The sequence below is a fragment of the Microcaecilia unicolor genome, chromosome 6 (assembly GCF_901765095.1).
Source record: "Microcaecilia unicolor chromosome 6, aMicUni1.1, whole genome shotgun sequence".
Lineage (NCBI taxonomy): Eukaryota > Metazoa > Chordata > Amphibia > Gymnophiona > Siphonopidae > Microcaecilia > Microcaecilia unicolor.
The window spans coordinates 130035213-130056370 of NC_044036.1; the positions used below are offsets into that span (position 1 = coordinate 130035213).

At 40.6% G+C, this 21158-nt stretch overlaps 1 protein-coding gene across 4 annotated transcripts in view; it reads right to left on the bottom strand.

Moving 5' to 3' along the window:
- The window catches only part of SUMF1 (sulfatase modifying factor 1), a 49198-nt gene extending 38784 nt beyond the window's left edge, over window positions 1-10414 (bottom strand). For 3 of the 4 annotated variants that reach the window (XR_003942444.1, XM_030205828.1, XM_030205827.1), the window contains exons 1-3: window positions 10011-10414; window positions 6324-6497; window positions 1931-2005 (exon numbers count right to left, since the gene is read on the bottom strand). Coding sequence is in view for 3 of the 4 variants with exons in the window: in XM_030205828.1 (XP_030061688.1) it covers window positions 1931-2005; window positions 6324-6497; window positions 10011-10232 (471 nt within the window). In the remaining variant the exon portion in view is untranslated. The remainder of the gene's footprint in view (window positions 1-1930; window positions 2006-6323; window positions 6498-10010) is intronic. The other variant, XM_030205829.1, reaches the window with a different exon arrangement.
- Between the last annotated feature and the right edge of the window lie 10744 nt (window positions 10415-21158).

Below are 21158 nucleotides of genomic sequence, written 5' to 3' on the forward strand. Positions count from 1 at the left end.
CTGTTTCCAACAGTGGCCAATCCAGGTCACAAGTACCTGGCAAAAACCCAAAGCGGTACAATACATTTTATGCTGTTTATGGAAATAAGAAGTGGCTTATGGACTTTTCCTTTAGAAAGATATCCAAAACTTTTTTTAAACCCCACTAAGTTAACTGCTTTTACTACATTCTCTGGCAAATAATTCCAGAGTTTAAATACACATTGAGTGAAGAAATATTTTCTCCGATTCATTTTAAATGTACTACTTTGTAGCTTCATTGCATGCCCCCTAGTCCTAGTATTTTTGGAAAGAGCTCCACTCCACTCATTATTTTATAGACAACTTATTTATTTACACATTTATTGACCACTTGCATCAAAGCAGTTTACAATAAAAACATACAAAATAAAATACAAAGAACACCCCAAAAACAAAATGCATGCTATCACTGTATCATATCCAGAACTTGCAGTAAACTTGTGCCATTAACAGCTAGCTTTACATAAATGCCTCCAGAAACAATGAAGTCTTCAATAGATGCTTAAACTGCAAATTTTCAGTGCATAATCTCAAATGACCTTTTAATGCATTCAACTGCACCCCAGTCAGAGAAAAAGCAGCAGATCTAGTCTCACAGTATCTAACATGAGACACCACATCAGATGACAGATGAATTGTTGTCTCTGACATCAAAGTCCTGGCAGGATGGTACACACAAAGGTATCCTCAAATATTTAGGCGCATATCTATAGGTAGCCTGATGCATCTAACAAAGAACCTTAAACTGTAATCTACTCTGGGCTGGTCACTAGTGCAGCTATCTCAATTGGACTAATATGTGTTGCCCAGGTTACAACTATTAATAACCTAGCAGCAACATTTTGGGCTAATTGCAGTGCCCTAACCCTGGCCTTTGCCATGCCAAGATAAAGAGCATTGCAGTAGTCCAAATGCGATAACACCACACTCTGGATGACCCCACAAAAATCATAGGGAGACATCATTGATTTAATTCTGAACAACAGACAAAACTGCGCAAAACGAGTCTAACAAGAATAACATTGAATACTTGATCTTTCATCGACCATGCAGAATCCAAAAGCACACTCAACTTCATAATGTGCTGTACAGGCAGTTTAACTTCCTGAAGATCAAAAAAAGTGGGCCAACATTCTTGCATTGTTTTCCCAATAATCATCACCTCAGACTTCCCAACATTCAATAACAAACCATGCTGATGCAACCACACATTAATCTCATCCAAGAACTGCAACTGGGCTTCAAGAGCAACACCCAAGAGGAAATATGGGAGGAAAATGGATATCATCCGCATACAAACAATAACCAAAACCCAATCCTCGGAAAACAACCCTCAAAGAAGACGGAGATATTAAATAATAATGCCGTCAGCGCCAAACCCTGAGGAACACCTCTATCCAGAAGTATTTCCCAAGAAACATAACCCCCACTACACACACGCGATCTCCATCCCTCTAAATAGGATGAAAACCAATCCAACACTATCCAATCAACTTTGACAACCACCACCGAATATCCACGGAATCAAAAGCCCCAGAGACATCCAATGAGGAAACAGGAGCTGTGTAGGATTGAGAAAAGAGAGGATGAAAGAAAGGCGAGACCATGATGGATAAAAGACAGGAAGCAGAGAAAAGGGTGAGGAATAGGATGAGGGGGGTGAAACAGGCTATGGAGAGAAATTAAAAGAAATGAGAGGAAGACTGGAAAATAATTCATAAGAGAGAAGGAAGATGAAGGCAGAAAGAAAATAGAAGACGACCAAGAATAAGCAGAGACAGAAGATAGAAAACTACAGACACAAAGGTTGGAAAATTGTTAAAAGTTTAGTAAGGATTTCTATACTGGGTAAAACAGAGGGCATGGGGCACTTTATTCTGTGAGCCATTCCCCGACACATGCTTCTTACTGCCTGATTGATTGTCCTCTTGACCTCCTCACTCAGCAGACCTTCAAACACAAAGGAGTCACCAAACCGCTCTGCCTGTAACAAGTAAAGTTTACTAGTTAGAACACTCTGCAGCAAAAAGTCAGAAAGAAGTTCCTCAGCTAGCTACCAGCGACGCTTTCTTTTCTGGAAACTAACACACTCCTGGGAGTCTCAAGTCAGAGGACTAAGAGACAGAGGGTCAGATGCACTAAAGTCCCCAGAAAGAACCGTTTGCTATTTCCAACACAGTAAAAATTACCATGGTGGAAACAGTGAGCAATTCTCAAAACAAATCGCATGCAAATGAGCTGCACAGACTTTTACCGTGCAGCTCAGTAGGGACAGCACCAGAACATAGGCAAAGCATCCACCCGCTAAGCGTGGTTGCTCTGCACTTGCTCAGAACAGCATGTGCTACACACAGCTTTCACAGACACATTGAAGCCGTGTGTACAGAGAAGAACAGCAAAAGAATTTCTGAAGGAAAGGGAAGGTTTCAGTTCTCACAGCTTTGTGGCTTACAAGGACTTCTTGTGCTGCTACTGCCCTTCCCCACCCCGGGGTGGATTCTCATTGCTGGCAAGGAAGCGGCAGCGGAGAGGGAGGTAGAAAAGAGCCCCAGATCCTTCAAAGGGCTTTTCATTACCAAGGAATCTTCTTGCCACACTCTGGGCTCCCAAGTCCTCTGCTCTCCTGGCTTTTTGTCCCCCCGACATTTTGGATCGCTTGAGCTTTGCTCTCCTCTCCAGTCCCTGCTGCCGCTCGCCTTGTCCGCCCCAGCCTCCATGATACTGTGGAGCAGACCGCTCTGCTGAGAAGCTACAGTAAATGCTACAGGCTGTTCCAGACCTCCTGTTAAATTTCTATCGCTATGTATGCCTTGGAATACACATTTGAGTGCTGAACAGCTCATTCAAATACATTAGCTTACGATTCCCAGTGTCTGCTGCTGCGAACAGTAAAAAGCCCACACAGCCCCTCTGTGCATTCATCGCTGGATTCCCTGTTTGCTAAACCAGCCTGAACCAGTCAAAAGCTCATGTTGCTGGCCCCGGTAAGTTTTATGCATCCCCCCCAGAGTTTGTTTCTTCTCTGGGGGGCAATGAAAAGAGGAACAGATGGCAGGTGGTACCTCAGCCGAATGCTCAGAAGACACTTTATAAAAAGTTTATAAAAACATATCCACTTGGACTGATAAAAAGCTTGCTTTAATGGTTCTGAATTACTTCAAAAGCCACATTGTCCTTAATTACAGGACTATATAGCAATCTGACCCATTATTCCGCTTTTTAGTACCTTTTAAAGTCAATAAAACAGAGGACGCTGTGCTGCTCCCTTGACAAAATCACAGACCTGGCACATTCTTTCACTATCACCACAATCCAGTTATTTTTTATTTTATTTGTTACATTTGTATCCCACATTTTCCCACCTATTTGTAGGCTCAATGTACATAGTACATAGTACCGGAGAGGCCTTTGCAGGCTCCGGTGTGAACAAATATAGGGTGATGTTGTGGTAAGATCAAGTTCATGTGACACAGCCACATTAGGGAATCGGAGAATGGAAGAGTTGTGTTATGTCCATTACGTGCTTTAGTTTGGTTGTGTTGCAGAAATTTTTTTTTTTTTTGTTACATTTGTATCCCGTGCTTTCCCACTCATGGCAGGCTCAATGCGGCTTACATATTGTATACAGGTACTTATTTGTACCTGGGGCAATGGAGGGTTAAGTGACTTGCCCAGAGTCACAAGGAGCTGCCTGTGCCTGAAGTGGGAATCGAACTCAGTTCCCCAGGACCAAAGTCCACCACCCTAACCACTAGGCCACTCCTCCACTCCACAGATTAGGCATTTAAGTTGGATCGGTAGGGTGTGCCTTTTTAAACAAGTTGGTTTTTAGTGATTTCTGGAAGTTTAGGTGGTCATACGTCGTTTTCAAGGCTTTTGGTAATGCATTCCAGAGTTGTGTGCTTATGTAGGAAAAACTAGATGCGTAAGTTGTTTTGTATTTAAGTCCTTTGCAGCTTGGGTAGTGCAGATTTAGATAGGATCGTGTTGATTCGGATGTATTTCTAATTGGTAAGTCGATGAAGTCTGTCATGTAACTCGGGGCTTCTCCGTAGATGATTTTGTGAACCAGGGTGCAGATTTTGAAGGCGATGCATTCTTTGATTGGGAGCCAGTGTAGTTTTTCGCGGAGGGGTTTTGCGCTTTCAAATCGCGTTTTACCAAATATAAGCCTAGCTGCCGTGTTTTGTGCGGTCTGAAGTTTCTTTGTTCTTTATATCCCACATAAATTCCATTGCAATAATCTAAGTGGCTTAGTACCATTGATTGTATCAGGTTGCGAAATGTTTCCCTCGGGAAGAATTGCTTCACGCGTTTGAGTTTCCACATTGAGTGGAACACTCGAGGCTCTGACAAATTTATCAGGGCAGACATGTCCCCGGTTACGATTATTGAAATACAAGTGACAAAACTGCCAGAGAACTGCCAAGCTTATCCTTCCTACGTAAGAAAAGAAACCTTGTCCAGGAAATGAATATCTGGTTCTTTCAGCAGAACAATGAACCATTGTTCTAACAATGTTTCAGCTTTTGTGGCCAAACTATTATGTAAGTTGTAACATAGAAAATACAAAATATATCCATCAATGCTACAGGGATCTCACAGGTGATCTTTTTACTGACAGTGCAAACATGGGATTTTTACCCACAGCTAAAATTATGGACTATTTTGCCAGTAGCTACTATTAGGGGCCAAATGTACTGTACTAAAAACTTTTACACAAGACACAGAAGAAAAAAAAAGCCTTAGTGAAACAGGCCCTCAAAAGTAAAATGACAAGTTTTTAAAAAGGGAACAATTAACATCTGATTTGCTAATAGAAAATTTGATAACAATTGATAAAGCTTGATAAATAACGTTTTTAAAAAATTACAAAGTTGACTAATACTCATCTGAAGAGGATTATTTGAAAGTTGAATATGATCTAAGTTATCCTTGGAAGTCTCCTATGATCTAAGTTATCTTTGGAAGTCCCCTATATATATATTTTTGTACAGAAAGATGTAGCCCATCATTACACTACAGCCTATTTTTCCGTGTACTGTCCCATTCTCCTATGTATACAGTTAAGCCATTTATAACCCACTAATAACATAATTCACAGCGGGTTACAGCAAGATAATAGGACACAATTCACCTAGGGTGTCACAATTTGGCCCCCCCAAAAAACAAAAAATCAACTCATACTTAAAATTAAGTTATGTAAAATTACTTGTTGATCATATATCTATTAAACAGTAAAGTTTTAAGGTTCATTTTAAACAGGCCATAACTGGGTAACAATTCCCAGAGTCTAGCCGATTGATATGCAAATAGACCTGATAAAAGCTTCTTGGAAGTAATACCCCGGGGACTTAGAAAAGCAAATATTAGTTTCTTATGCATTATTCTTTGCTGTTATATATCCTATACTGCTTATTGTAAGCCACAATGAACTCAAACTTGTTTGGGATAATGTGGGATATAAATGTCACAAATAAATAAATAGGAACTGCTTGCGATTATAACATTCTTCTGTTAAAGAATAATGCACCAAAGAAATCATATATTGTGGTATTATATCCTAGCTTATCTTCCACAAAAGACATTCTAATTTCAAAGATTCAAGCCACTTATTGAATTTCCTCTGTTTTACGTAGTCTTTCCTCTCCCTTCCCAAATGTAGGAACAACTTCAGAAAAGGCTACAGTCTAAACCAAAGACTTGAGTCCATCCTCAAGTTTCTGGAATGCTCTCTGTGCCCAGGTCATTTTTTCTGCGGGTGGATTACAATATCAGTATTAGAACTGTTACTCTCTTCTCAGACCACATTCAGCATCTGGTTGGAACTTCTGGTAGCTGAGGATCCTGGAAGGCATTTCAATAGGTTGGGACCTGTGTTCCTAAGTTAATGCCTCTTTTAATGGAGCCTCCTAGCAGTATGTGTTTTCTGCTTTGAGACGATCTGTCATTGTTTTGGGGATGTCCGATATGCCTTCATCCGTAGGGGTGACTTTTCTTCATTGCCATCCTCTGCTATTCATCAGGCAACCTGTTTCTAAACCCAGTCACCAGGTTGATCCTAACCATAAAGCTGTCCAGTTTATTCACAAGTCCCCTCAAAAGTGCTGCTGAAATCCAACAACCCATATCCAGTGTCCCCCCCCCCCCCCCAAATTTATTTCTCTGGACACCCAAACCAACAGTGATTATGTCTGTTTAATGCAATCTACCTCTGCTAAAACCATGCTGCCTTAGATCCAATACAAAACAAAAGTTATTATTCACAGTATGATCATTTATTATAGAGCTTTCCCTAATACCTCTGTGATGTAGCCTGAGGAGCTCACAAACTTTTCAAACTCAGCATTGCTGACTTCATAGCGATCCATGTAAAAGGGGCGAATGTGGACTCTTCGTGATGGTGCTTCTCCATCCTGGGGAATTGCAGGCTCATCTGTGCCCATGGTAAATACTCCAGCGGGAATAAAGGCCATCTCGGGTAAAGAGGACAGAGGACACTTTAGAGACATGTACAGATCTACTCCACTCAAGACAGGATAATACTGTAAATGACCAACCGTAAGTGCTGTGACTCGGGGAAGGAAGAGGGGGGGGGGGGGGGAATGGGCAACACCCTGACAGGCCTGATGGAATATCTACATTTTGGTTGCAGGTGTACAAATTTCTTCTTGATGCTATCTGAATACATATTAGGCAGAGCACATAGACCTGGAGGATATTAATGAGAGCTTCAAAGAGCAATTTGCAGATATTTATGCATGTAAAAATGCAATTTGAAAATAGACCTCTCTTCAAATCAGGTAACAGTATGCCACAAACTTATGAGCAAGTTAAGGGATTTGCATTTGGCTCATACATTTCAATACGAGTTTCACTGAATGCACCTGAATGTTTTTGATTTTTACATCATTTAATTTTTTTTTTTTTTAATGTTATGGATGTTGTGGCTCCACCGCTTGGTTTGCTCCTATGATGTGGCTGGTGTCCTTGTGGGCATAATCTGTTTAATACATTCATGTGTGCTTTTTGTGAGACTGGGGATGTTAAGTTTTGAACAATATTTGCAATTATTTAGCTAGTCTGCTGATGGACCACATTGTGATTCTTTATATGACATTCAAATTAAAATGTCAGATAAAAAATATTTATATAAGTAGATTTATTACTAACAGGAGGAATTTGAACTCAAATTAGAAATTAAGGGGACACTGGCCAGTTGCTGTTTTGAGCACACTCCTCCTTTGGGGTAAGGTTTCTTAGGATGTTTTATTGTATAATGAGGAGATTTATAAGTTTTAGTTTATTTATTTCATAAAGTGTAATATACTACCTTACCAAAGGCAATCACGGTGGTTTATAATACGTAAAGGGAGTTCCACAAGGCTCCTTGTCTCCTGTTTTACTTAACACATCTTACCATTGTATCATCTCTTAAAACCTTTGAATGTCCATTATAGAATATATACTGAGGACATAGTTATTTTTTTCCATTTGATACATACATTTCTGAGACCATTAGGCATTTACAGTCAATTCTTGTTCCAACTGCAGATTGGTTAAAAACAAAAACTGGTTTTGAAGGTTAACAAAACTGAATTAATGTTAATAGGAGATGTTTCAGGGGCCATGTTCCTGAAAAAAAAAAAAAAAAATCAGCTTGCGTGATCAAGACGTCTGTTTAGCACAACAGCTATGTAATTTGGAGGTGACTTTAGACGCACACCTTATGTTTAAACCTCACATTCGACAAAGAATAGCTCATGGCTTACATGATTCATTTATTTGATTTTTCATGTGTCTTCTGTAAACATTCTTTATGATCTTTGAACCAGTTAGGTTTTCCAGATCTTAAAGGGATAAGATCAAAGACTTTTTAATTCTCTCTTTTCCTATCAGGCAGCTAAAGCAAAAACTTAGGAGCCAGCAGTCGAGATCTCTCTCAGTTCATTTTTTTTAGAGGGGGGGGTGCAAAGAGGGGTGAGAATCCCCTCTCAGATAATCTATAGCTCTTTTAGAAATGTACAAAGGCTCTTTTCCTATTCTGTGTCTGTGAGCAAAGAAACTTCAGCAAATCAGTCCCAGAAGCTTGCGGTCTCCCTTCCCAAAGCATGATATTAGGTGTGTGACAACACCTCCTTGATAAGTGAAGCAAAGAGACACAATCCCCCAGCATACACCAAAGCCAAATAATATAGTAACATAGTAAATGACGGCAGATAAAGACCTGTATGGTCCATCCAGTCTGCCCAACAAGATAAACTCATTTTACACAGTATGTGATACTTTATATGAATACCCGAGTTTGATTTGTCCTTGCCTTTCTCAGGGCACAGACTGTAGAAGTTCTGCATCCACAAGGCCCTCCCCCAACAATGGGTGCAGAGCTAGAAAATTTGCCTATAAAAAATTACCATACAGAAACGGTTCTAATTTTAGTCTAATTTTGCCAACATCAAGAAAAACTCTCTCATTCTCAGGTATATTTTGAACCAAAGCACAAAAAGCAGTGTTTTCTAATACAAGAAAACTTTATTCCAATCAATTCTAGCAATAGCAATGACCAATGTGTCCTTGTTTCGCTTTCCTAAAGGCTACGTCAGGGGCTAATACTATTAGGTTCCTAATACTATTACTCCTAATAGCAAAAGTCACACTAAGACTATCATGAAAGTGCCAAAAAAAAAGGTAAGGTGGGGCACGCTGTGCTCTGCTTTAGTTTTGGCATATGTACACACTAAGCACATGCTTTTTTTTTTTTAGGGGGTGTATCGGAGCAGATAATGGGCATTAATGCAGTAACCAGTCAGTGCATCTACACTGGCATACATATAACGCTAGAAGCCTTTATCACCTACATAGGTTGCAGTAAGTACTGCCATGGTAATTTTAAACAAATGGCCACACACTGACAACAGTAGCATAAAGCCATTAATGACATAAATGCAATGGCAGAAACAGCCTTAGTGCACAAGAAAGATGAACGTAAGTGTATTATATAGTTAAGCTTGAGGACTACTTAGCTTTGCACGGTCCAGTCCTTCCTTTGTTAGTTTTACGCTGAGAACTGAACGCGACCAAGACCAACGGTGGCCAGCGTTTCGTCACCTGCTTCAGGGTCAAATGGTCTGCATCTATCTCAGCTGAAGGATCAACCACTTCTAACGGACCATCTCGTGAGCAGCCCAGCCCTCGTGAGCTCTGCATATATAGAGCCGGGGGCTTCTAGAGGCAACATCTCTTTCATCTGAAGATTCATTCTCTGGTCAGTAAATATGCCGATTGTGTTATTTCAATATTTCCTCCATATTTAAGTGTGTTATTTGATGATAGAGTTAGAAGGAGATAGCCTTCATTATTTATTATAATTGATTATTCAGTCTTACTGTGCCATCCGGTCACTGGGCCCATCTCAACTCCATTTATCATTTTGCTTTCTTTTACTTGGCCCCTTCTCTCTGGAATTCTTTACCCCGAACTTTCCTTCCCTCATATCTGCTCTTTCCTTAAAGCCTATTATATATTCTCTGGTCTTCCCTTAATTTTCACGATCACTGCGTGAGGTCCCATGTTGCAAGTTTTAGCAGACGGTCAGTTGTCTCTCTGCTGCTGCCCTTTCTTGATCTACTCCCCCCCCCCCCTTTTTTTTTTTTTTTACCTCTTTCATTTACATACGATTAGCCATACTGGGTCAGACCAATGGTCCATCCAGCCCAATATCCTGTTTTCCAAACAGTGGCCAAGAAGGTCACAAGTACCTGGCCGAAATCTCTGTCCTATCAATTGCTGGTTAGTGTTGTACACCACTTTGATTTATTGTGAAAGGCGGTATAACAAGCACCCGAATAAGATAAACATAAACAGATTAATTTGCAGTTAACTGTCATGGCAAAATAATCTAGGAAGAGGCGAAAATCTGCAGAACGATGATCTCTCAGCAAGTGGCTGCCACCCGTGGAGGGAGGACAGTCCCCCTCCCACCTACCTACCTGCTGTAGTGCACCCTGCACGGGGCGTTCTATGTTTGCTTTCTTGGAATACTTGAAGCGTAAATCCTCGGCCCGGGACACGGATTCATAAACACTACCACCTTCCCCTGCGTTCTTTACAGCCCTGGACGCAGAGTGACAGCTACTTCCAGCCTCCTCGGAGCTAACCGGAGACCGCAAGAGGAAAAGCAAGCACAGCCCCAGAGGCCAGCACGGAGCCATGATGTGCGCTCTCACGTGACAGCGACAGGGCCGGTCAGGTGACTGGGGGGACTAGGTGGGCGCCTCAGCTCAGTAGTTCCACAGCACAGTAGCTGCGCACGAGGATGTTGGATTTGTGAGACTCTCGGCACGAGACAAACCCGCGGTCACACAGAATCCCGAGTCCCGCTCACTTTAACAGGGCGAACAGCCACAAGGAGGTTGAGGGAGGCAGGAGACGGCACGAGCCTATTTGACCCATCCTGTGGACTGAAGCCAGTAGGCGGAGCTTGCCGGCATTTTAGTTCACCCAAAGCAATAGCAAAAGTTTATTAGAAATAAGGGACTACTTATGCCTGGTCTATCTGTAAAAAGTCTAAAGCTGTGCCAGTTGGACTTTTAGGGCACTGTCTATCCAACTGGAACAGCTTTAGACTTTTTATTTTATTTAGCTTTTTAATTTTTTTAATTTAATTTATTTAAAGAAATATATATATTATTGAGCCTCCTAATTTATTTGAAAGCTTTCCATATCTAGATATATATCATTCAATACAATTGGAGTGGAGGAGTGGCCTAGTGGTTAGGGTGGTGGACTTTGGTCCTGAGGAACTGAGTTTGATTCCCACTGGAGGCACAGGCAGCTCCTTGTGACTCTGGGCAAGTCACTTAACCCTCTATTGCCCCAGGTACAAAAATAAGTATCTGTATACAATATGTAAGCCACATTGTTGAGCCTGCCAAGAGTGAGAAAGCATGGGGTACAAGTGTAACAAAATAAAATATCACTAAAACTGCTTACAAAATTGTTGTAGCTGGTAGAAACAGTAGTTATAAACTCTGTATTTTGTGCTCATTTTTCTACACTGTTCTATACAATAAAGATGGCCAAATTTCAGTGAGGATAGCCTGTTTCCTGATGGGTTCATCTTAACTGTTGTAATATGCCTAGGGAAGCCTGGTGTTATAAAGATGGAATAGACTGCAATAAAATGGAAGTAAAATTAAACTCTCCTTTCATTGGAACACATGGAATCACATCGTCACCTCATCTGTTTACTAGAAGTTTACATTTTAGATACAGAAATGGATTGTTCTGTTTTGGGCATGTTTCAGGGACAAGTGGTTTTATAAGCCAAAATAATAACAATAAATATTTTGTTTCATGCATATCTCTCATTTGTTTAAACATAACTAAGGAGGTCTTTAACTAAGTACGCTAACGTTTTTAACTCGCACTAAAAATCAGCTGGCGCTAAACACTGAGATGCCCATAGGAATATAATGGGTGTCTCAGCGTTTAGCACCAGCTGATTTTTGTCACCCCTGTTTCTCCTTTCCTGCAAGGTCTACATGTTCAGGTCGGCAAGTCTCTCCTCATATGGTTTGCAACACAAATTTCATACCATTGTTGTAGCTTTTCTTTTCACCGCTTCCAGTCTTTTTAAATCTTTAGCAAGATACAGACTCCAAAACTGAACACAATATTCCAAGTGTGGCCTCAGCAATGACTTGTAGAGGGGCATCAACACCTCCTTTCTTCTGGTTATACTCCTCTCTATGCAGCCTAACATCCTTCTGGCCACAGCTGCCACCTTGTTGAATTGTTTCTTCACCTTTAGATCCTCGGACACCATCACCCCAAGGGTGTCTCCTGAGTTGAGCTTACTAATCTCTGCCTTCCTATCCGATATCTCTCTTTTGGGTATTCAGCCCAAGTGCATCACTCTGCACTTCTTGGCATAAAATTTTAACTATCTAATACAATGTAATCAGGAAACCATGTATGTAAATCCCTGTGTAATATTAATACTCTATAATCCACAGGCGGTATTATATATCTTCTTTATTTAATTTCAGTGTAGCTGTTCTATTTTAATGTGAACTTTTGTAAGGTGGACAAATTACCCCTATGAAGATTGCATGGCAAACTACCACATTTATTGACAAAACTGTTTTTACACATATCACATTACTAAACGCAAATACAATTAAACTCACTTCACACATTAATAATCCCAATGTACTATCTACCGTCCCAACGTGACTTTGCCCATTTCTATTGAATAGCCATTCATTCATCCATTCATGTCTCCTACTTATCAGCCCAGCTTTCTATTAATTAGATCCTCTATATTTCAATTACATACTGTTCTCAAGGAACACAAAACACAAAAACACAGAATCCTGTTAAACTCGCTCTGGTGTTACTAAAGGCGGTGCCCTCCAGGCCACTCAGTTCTCTTCAGTCAGGAACAGAGCTGTGCACTGGAACTCAAGAACAGAGCTGTGGACTGGAACACAGACCACCTGAAGACTGGAACTCAGGAACAGAGCTGTGAACTGGAACACAGACCACCTGAAGACTGGAACGCAGGAACAGAGCTGTGCACTGGATCTCAGGAAAAGCTGAAAACTGGAACTCAGGAAAAGAGCTGTGCACTGGAACACAGGAACAGGGCGGGGGCCAAGCAACTTACAGCAGAAGAGCAATCGTTGCAAAGGTAAGCCATGAGTGTCCCATGGTTCCTTATAAGGCCCTCACTGTTGAAGTCCTGTGGTAGCCCGGCAGTAATGCCCAATTGGCACACGCCAACGCCGTGGTATCTGTACCACAATGTAGTAAAAGGACCCCTAAGTGGGGTTTCACTATGCATTTCTCTGAAGAAAATGGAAGCGCCAGCACACATCTGCGCATTCACTGCAATGTGTTCTATGCATAAACATTAGCCTGACAAAACTTTCTTGCACCTAAAATGTTTGTGTGGCTAATATTTATACATAGAACGGTGCAGATGGATGCTGGTGCTTTTGTTTTCTTCAGACACATGCACACAGTGAAGCTGCTGTTACTTCTATTCTGATTTTTTAAGCTGCAGGTATATATGGGCACAGAAAAAGGCATTACATCCTCTTGACTAACCCTTCTGCACTGCCATGGACTGGTGGTGAATTTCTCACATTATGTGTGCATTACAATCTCCTGTTTACTTGGCGAAGGAATAACTAATGATTTCATTCCTGTTCATTTGAGTATCTTGTATACCCATGTGCTGCAGTCAGACCCTTTCTGCACTGTGCACACAGAATTCTTGTAAACCACACACTTCTGCCTCAGAAGCTTTCTGTATCTGGCCATGAGATTGTAGCAAACAATTAATTCCTGTAATGATAAGCACAGAAGTAGCCCATTTATTTAGAGACAAACCTTCCTTCCGCTGCCACATAAAAGGCCAGTTAAATAATAAAAGGGAGAGTTGTTGAACCATTGAATAATAGAGAATTAATTTTAAGTTCTGTTGAAAATGTAATTGTTTCCAAAGAGAATAATTAAAAGGTTTATGGCTATTTTATAGTTAATAAACAGTGACTGCATAGTGCACACACAGCAGGCACATTGGTTGTTTGTGTAAAGGGAAGATGGGCTGTGTGGGTGAGGCTAATTGGGTTTAATTTTATTTTATAAAGAAATAGTAAATATAGAATTGTGTGGGTGGGAAGTCATTGTGAGATAAGAGGGCCCGTGGAGAGCTGCTGGTTTGGCGTTTTAGACTTCATAAGACACAGAAACCTGGAAACCTGACAGGATACATTTACATAGGATTCTGAGCATGTAGAACGTTTGGTAAACTCTGATTAGCTTTTATTTTCCATGTACAAATATCTGTTATCCTTACTTTATTGCATTTGGTTTTACTGCCTGAACTGGTCCCAAAAAGTCTGGCAACTCCAAGGGGGAGGGAAAGGCGCTAAAAAGGGGGAAATACTCATAACTGCTTATTTAAGAACATGTAATTGGGTTACTCCTCAGGTTCCTCTATAATAAATAATTTTTGTGTAAAGTTTTGACTTAATAAAGGGGTTCTCTTACTAAACAGTGGTATGAAATGGCCTTAGCATGCTCTTAGGCAGCTCTTTCCTGTGAGCTAAGATCATTTTTATGCAGCTGCAGTTTTTTTTTTTCATGAATGGCCGTGTCCTAATGTTGACATTTTTTTATAAGTACATAAGTAATGCCACACTGGGAAAAGACCAAGGGTTCATCGAGCCCAGCATCCTGTCCACGACAGCGGCCAATCCAGGCCAAGGGCACCTGGCAAGCTTCCCAAACGTACAAACATTCTATACATGTTATTCCTGGAATTGTGGATTTTTCCCAAGTCCATTTAGTAGCAGTTTATGGCCTTGTCCTTTAGGAAACCGTCTAACCCCTTTTTAAACTCTGCCAAGATAACCGCCTTCACCACGTTCTCCGGCAACGAATTCCAGAGTTTAATTACGCGTTGGGTGAAGAACAATTTTCTCCGATTTGTTTTAAATTTACTACACTGTAGTTTCATCGCATGCCCCCTAGTCCTAGTATTTTTGGAAAGCGTGAACAGACACTTCACATCCACCTGTTCCACTCCACTCATTATTTTATACACCTTTATCATGTCTCCCCTCAGCTGTCTCTTCTCCAAGCTGAAAAGCCCTAGCCTCCTTAGTCTTTCTTCATAGGGAAGTCCTCCCATCCCCGCTATCATTTTAGTCGCCCTTCGCTGCACCTTTTCCAATTCCACTATCCGGCTTATTTTCGAAAGAGAAAGACGCCCATAGTTCGACCCAAATCGGGAGATGGGCGTCTTTCTCCCGTGGGCGAACAAATTGGTATAATCGAAAGCCGATTTTGGTCATCTTCAACTGCACTCCGTCGCAGGAACGAACAAAGTGGATGGGGGCGTGTCTGAGGCATGTTGAAGGCGGGACTGGGGCGTGGTTATCGGCCAAGGAGAGATGGGCATCTTTAGCTGATAATCGAAACAAGAAGGGCGTTTTTGACGAGAATTTGGTCCGCTTTATTTGGACCCTTTTTTTCAGATCCAAGTCCCAAAAAAGTGCCCCAAATGACCAGATGACCACCGGAGGGAATCGGGGATGACCTCCCCTGACTCCCCCAGTGGTCACTAACCTCCTCCCACAAAAAAAAAAAAAAAACACTTTACAAACTTTTTTTCCCAGCCTGTATGCCAGCCTCAAATGCTGTACCCACCTCCATGACAGCAGAATGTGTTCTATCCTCTGACAGCCTTTCCCTGGTTCTGATGTGGCTCTCGGGTGAGTGTGACACCTTTTCTGTTATGCGCACTGCAGAGTCACATCAGCAATGCATTGTGGTGGGTGTAGGGTATTGGGCTCCGTGATTCCACTAGCTTGTGTTAAATGCTCACGATGTTGGTAGTTGGTAGGCTCTACTCCCATGGTGCTTTTCCCTCTGCTTACTGGGTCAGAGTGTGCCCTGTTTTGTTTCCGGTAGTCCATGAGGTAGTGGCCATTTGTGTAAGACACTTTTAGATCCCTTTCATGTGTTAGCCACATTACAGAATTTAGTTCTTCCCTTGAATGTTGCTGAAAGAGGGCATTGTACAGCATTCTGCCAGCTCGGACCTACTGCTAATCTAAGTACCAGGGAGACTCTTTGCCAGTGGGGCACAACCTCCAATCTGCAGTTAACTGTGAGTAAACGTGCTTATTCCAATAAAGGACGTTTTCAGCAAGATTAGTCTTCAGGTGTCAACTGGTGTGCCAAGGTTCTACAGCAGCAACAAGTCCTAGAGGCCTGGAGCACTTTTAGTGAGTTCCGCAGTGCACTTCAGGCAGGCGGACCCAGACCCATCCCCCCTACCTGTAACACTTGTGCTGGTAAATGGGAGGCCTCCAAAACCCACTGTACCCATATGTAGGTGCCCCCTTCACACCTAAGGGCTATCGTAGTGTTGTACATTTGTGGGTAGTGGGTTTTGGGGGAGGGGGTTGGGGGCTCAGCACCCTTGGTAAGGGAGCTATGCATGTGGGAGCTGTTTCGGAAGTCCACTGCACTGACCTCTAGGGTGCCCAGTTGGTGTCCTGGCATGTCAGGGGGGCCAGTGTACTACGAATCCTGGCCCCTCCCATGACCAAATGGCTCGGATTAGCACATTTTTTAGCTAGCCGGTTTTAGTTTCCATTATCGCTAAAAAAAAAAACCACCCAGCTCAGAAACGAACAAATCCATGGCATTTGGTCCTTACAAACCGTATTTTCGAAACAAAAAAAAGACATCCATTTTTTTCGAAAATACGGTCTGTACCTCCTCTTCACGTACCCGTTTTCGGACATAGATGCCCATGGAGATGGGCGTTCGCGTTCGATTATGCCCCTCTATATCTTTCTTGAGATGCAGCGACCAGAATTTAACACAATACTCAAGGTGCGGTCACACCATGGAGCGATATAACAGCATTATAACATCCTCACACCTGTTTTCCATACCTTTCCTAATAATACCCAACTGGCACCTGTTTTGTAGGTGTTAAGGGCTCCCTCGTTATCCATATACTAACCAGTTAATGTGCAGTATTAACGATGAGCTAACTGATTAGTACAGAAATGCCCACTCTCCGCCCCCCGACATGTCCCCTCCAACAAATAATTCCAAAAGAATATTTATCGTGTTTGGTTAACCTGCAGCAATGCAAAAGCTAACATGTGATACTTTAGCGTATCCTATTTTTTGATGCGTTAGCAACTAGCACAGCCTAGTAAAAGCACCCAGATAGTATGTGCTGAACCTGTGACCTTTGCACTCTGCCTGTGGGGAAGGGTTATATTGTCTAGCTTATGACCTAGAAAAACAGAAAAAGCAGCCCTTTACAGTTTAGATTTGTTTTCCCTTGATTCCACTGTACTGTTGTTGAAGCAAAGGTCGGTTATAACAGCACAGAAATTACAGAGTCTATTTTTTACTCTATTACCAGGCCCACAAGGATGAATTGATGAAACCTGATCACATCTATTTATTATTTGGATTTAGTTTCTGCCTATTCATTGGTAGCTCAAGGTGAGTTACGTTCAGGTATAGCAGGTATTTTCCTGTCCCCAGAGGGCTTACAATGTAACGGCTAGATTTACTAAAGGGTGCTTCTGTTCGCTGTTAGTAAGTAGGTCATATTGCTGTAGTATTCTAGCTGTAACTTTGTACCTAATGCAACAGAGAATGAAGGAAATTATTCAAGGTCACAAGGAGTGTTGGTGGGATTTTAATTTTGGCTTCCCTGATTCTCAGTTTGCTACTCCTCCAATCCACATACAACATGTGGTACTGTCCCTTTAACAGCTCTCAGTAAACACTACTGTCATTTAACTTGGACAGACAATTGGCCACCCATCAGCTCTTATATGTACATCCCCTCTAATTAGCAGTAGACAGTTCCACAGGGACAGAAAGTTTACTGGTCCCCTCCCGTCCCCTCTGGAATCTAACCTGTCCCCACCCATCCCCACTGAACCTCCTTCATCCCTACCTGTCACCACAACTAATCTCCTCCATCCCCACTCGACTCTGCAAGTAATTTCCTCTATCCCTGTCAATCCCCTGTGCTAAAATAACCAAACTTGTGGCAAAGTAACCCTACTTAAGAGTAGCCCATGTTGATAATGTCACCTTTCAGTTCTTATGGAGATTTTCAATGCTATCAACCACATCTATTAATTTTTGTAGTGCTATTGCCATGGCACAAGCAAAAGATAGGGGAGGGGATCCCTGCGGGAGTCCCACGGACCCCATTCCCATGCAGTGCTCTCATTTGCAGTAGCCAGACTGCAATATCTCTTGTACAGAAACTTTGTCAGAGAGCTGGCATGCCTCATGCAGGATGCTACCAGTGTAAGCTAAAGCAGCTTGAGGTGTGAATTTCCCAAAGGTATCCCAAAAGTACAGTTGGGAAACTGTTCTCTTTTCTAGAAAATAACAAATGCCAGCTGAAAAATATTTTTCTTCTTGCCACTAGCTTAGAATGAAAATATACATGTCCCCAAATTATTTGGATAAGGTCGGGCACCATGTCACACAGCATAGGTGACTCATAACCAAACAAGAAAAAATACTACAAAATCAGAGAGAAGAAGTCACATAATTTTGGATTGTTTAATAAATTGGTTCTGTTTTGCTAACAGTTCAAGAAAGAACAAAAGACAAAGCTGATATGGGAAAAATATATTTGTTTTTCAGTACTGTGAACCACATGACCAGGCTTTTATTTACTGTATATTTGGTGCATAGGTCCACCCATGGGAGAAGCCTGTTGTCTGGTGCACACACCCCTCTGGGAAATGTAAACCATCCACAAATGTGTATTTTATCTAATAATAAACACACAAAGGAGATGAATTAGTACAAGTAGGAATATCATTTGCACAAAAAAGCTGCACCGGTGTAAACATCAGATGTTTAATAGTTGGCCATATATCAATTATTTCTAACCTTGCTTATATTTTCATTAATATTTTGTAGACAGCAAACAAAGAGAAGGTCCCAAAGAACACTGAATGAAGCAGCACAAGAAAGCACAAAAGAACCTCCAGAACTGGAACAATGGTACAAACTTTAATAACATGGGCCAGTTCCGGAGGCCCTGTTGTGCTTTCTTGTGTTGCATTAATATTTTTTCACAATTATTCACTTTACCAAAAATGTCTTGTTATAGGAAAAAATGTCAATGTGGAGCAGAATATGAGGCTCAGAAGTACCTGTGAGAAAATCATAGCGTACCACCGGATGCTTCACAAGAACTACTTACATATCAAATGGGTTTAGAAGATTAAGATGGAATCTGGTCTATAAGGACACATTTATATATGACTGGTATTATTTTATCCACTTTCACCTTCATCCTAAGCCCCTCATTCCAGAGTTTTCTTTCAATTGAAAGAGACTCGCCTCTTGTGCATTTATGCCACTTAGGTATTTAAATGTCTTTATCATATCTCTTCTCTCCCACCTTTCCACTAGTGGCAGGTAAACACAGATTTTTAAGGACTTTGAGTACTGATTGTTTTCAGATAATCTAATTTAGTTTTTTAATCATCCCAGAGTTATATAATTGGCAATTCTTAGTCAGATAAGTCTTGGGGCTTGTATCTTTTCTGTATCAGAAACACTTAACATTCTGATTCCCTCCTAGTGGAGTCTGTCGCTACCAGTAAAAACAAAAACAGGGTCTCATTAGATGATATAAATATAGAAATGTTTATTTTTTACTCTAAGTTAAAATTCTCTGCCAATAACATTATTCTGTTGTGGAAACTGTCTCTCGCAGCCAATCATTTACAATGGGAAATTGCCTCAATCAACAGCTATCTCGACCTTCACAAAAAAAAATGTCTCTCTCAGACCTTCTCAACTGATCATTAATTAATACAGCTATAATTATCCAAGTTCCCAAAGTAAATAGTGTTCTAGAAATCACAACCTGAAGAAGCTGATGTGGAACATAAGAGCTGAATATATGAAACGTCCAGTAGATGCTTTTTAATTATACAACTTTGATATATCACAGAAAAGTGGGTTTATCAAGAATTTAATAAACATAAACATCCATATTCAGGGGAAAACATTCGACCCTTATGAGTCAATAATGTTAATTTCTATCCCATTTATTAAGGGTGAAGCAGAAGGAATAGACTAATGATCACTCTGATGGTCTGGAGTCTAAGAATGGGACTGAGTGGAGACAGTACAGAGAATGGGGCAGGCTATGCTCCAAAAGCCTTATTTATTATTAACTCCGTTATGCCATTTGATATACTACCTAATCCAAACTAGTCACTCCATGATTTGCATTATTTCTCAAACCATCTCCCCACTCACGACATCCTTTTAAACATACTTGACTATTATAGAATCTATGGAACTGTGTTGAAATGGTTCTCTGGATTTTTTAAATCCAGGTCTTACCAAGTTAAGCAGCTGGGTACTATCTCATCGTCATGGGTTTCTTGTAGTGGAGTGCCACAGGGTTTTCCTCTGTCATTTATTTTGTTTAACATTATGATGATCTCTTTAGGCCATTTGCTAGAATCAAACGGGTTTTCAGCATTCAGATATGCTGTTGATGTTACAATTTATATCCCATTCATCAAACAATTACCTGAGATTGCAAACAAAATCAAAGTAGGTATCGATTTAATTGAATCCTGGGCTCTTAATTTTAAATTGAAACTTAATACTGATAAAACTAAATTTGTGATAGTAACTAGCCCTTATCACCCATATCACCCAATAACCATCTTAAATTTTAAGATTGATAATGTTACTTATTCTTTGGATTGAACAATGAAAATCTTGGGGAGATTAATTGATCAGCTTCTTTCTTTTGATTGCCAAATTTCCAAAGTAGTCTTGAATGTCTTTAAGTAATTGTGGAAACTTAAACGATTAAGACCATTCTTTTCATGATCAGTCTTTCATTCTTTTTGTTAGTCTTAACCAAATTTGATTATTTCAATTAAATTTGTGCAGGTATTAAGCAGAGTGTCCTAAGAAAACTAAAAACTGCATAAAACAAGGCTGCCCACCTTATATATAGATCGCCACGTTACATTAAAGCATCTCCTCTTCTTAAGGATCTACATTGGTTAATTTATGCTCTGTGTTCTTGTTCATCAGATTCTTTATGGTATCTTACCATCTTATATGATAGATCTCATTAAGTTATCACCACGAAATACCAACTCATCATCTAGAGAATATCTGATATTACATTTCCCAAGTTATAAAATTATCCATAATGCTAATTTTTCTTACCAAAGTACGAAACCCTGGAGCTCATTATCCAAGTATATCAGTCACTCAGTCGATTATATGTCGTTTAGAATTTACTTAAAGCTCGCTTCTTTAGATCCGTGTTCAGCTAATATGAAAATAATTATTTTTACGTTTCAACTTTTTATTATTGAAAACCAGTACAGAAATACAGCTTTTGCATATGAGTCTACAAGAACAACAAAGGCATTTAACATCTATGTTCATTATGAAAATAATTATTTTAGTAGTTGTATTCTTGTATTAATATTAATTGTCTTGTAATGATTCTTCTTAATTTGTTATGTAAGTCACATTGAACCTGAGATTTATTAGGAAAATGTGGG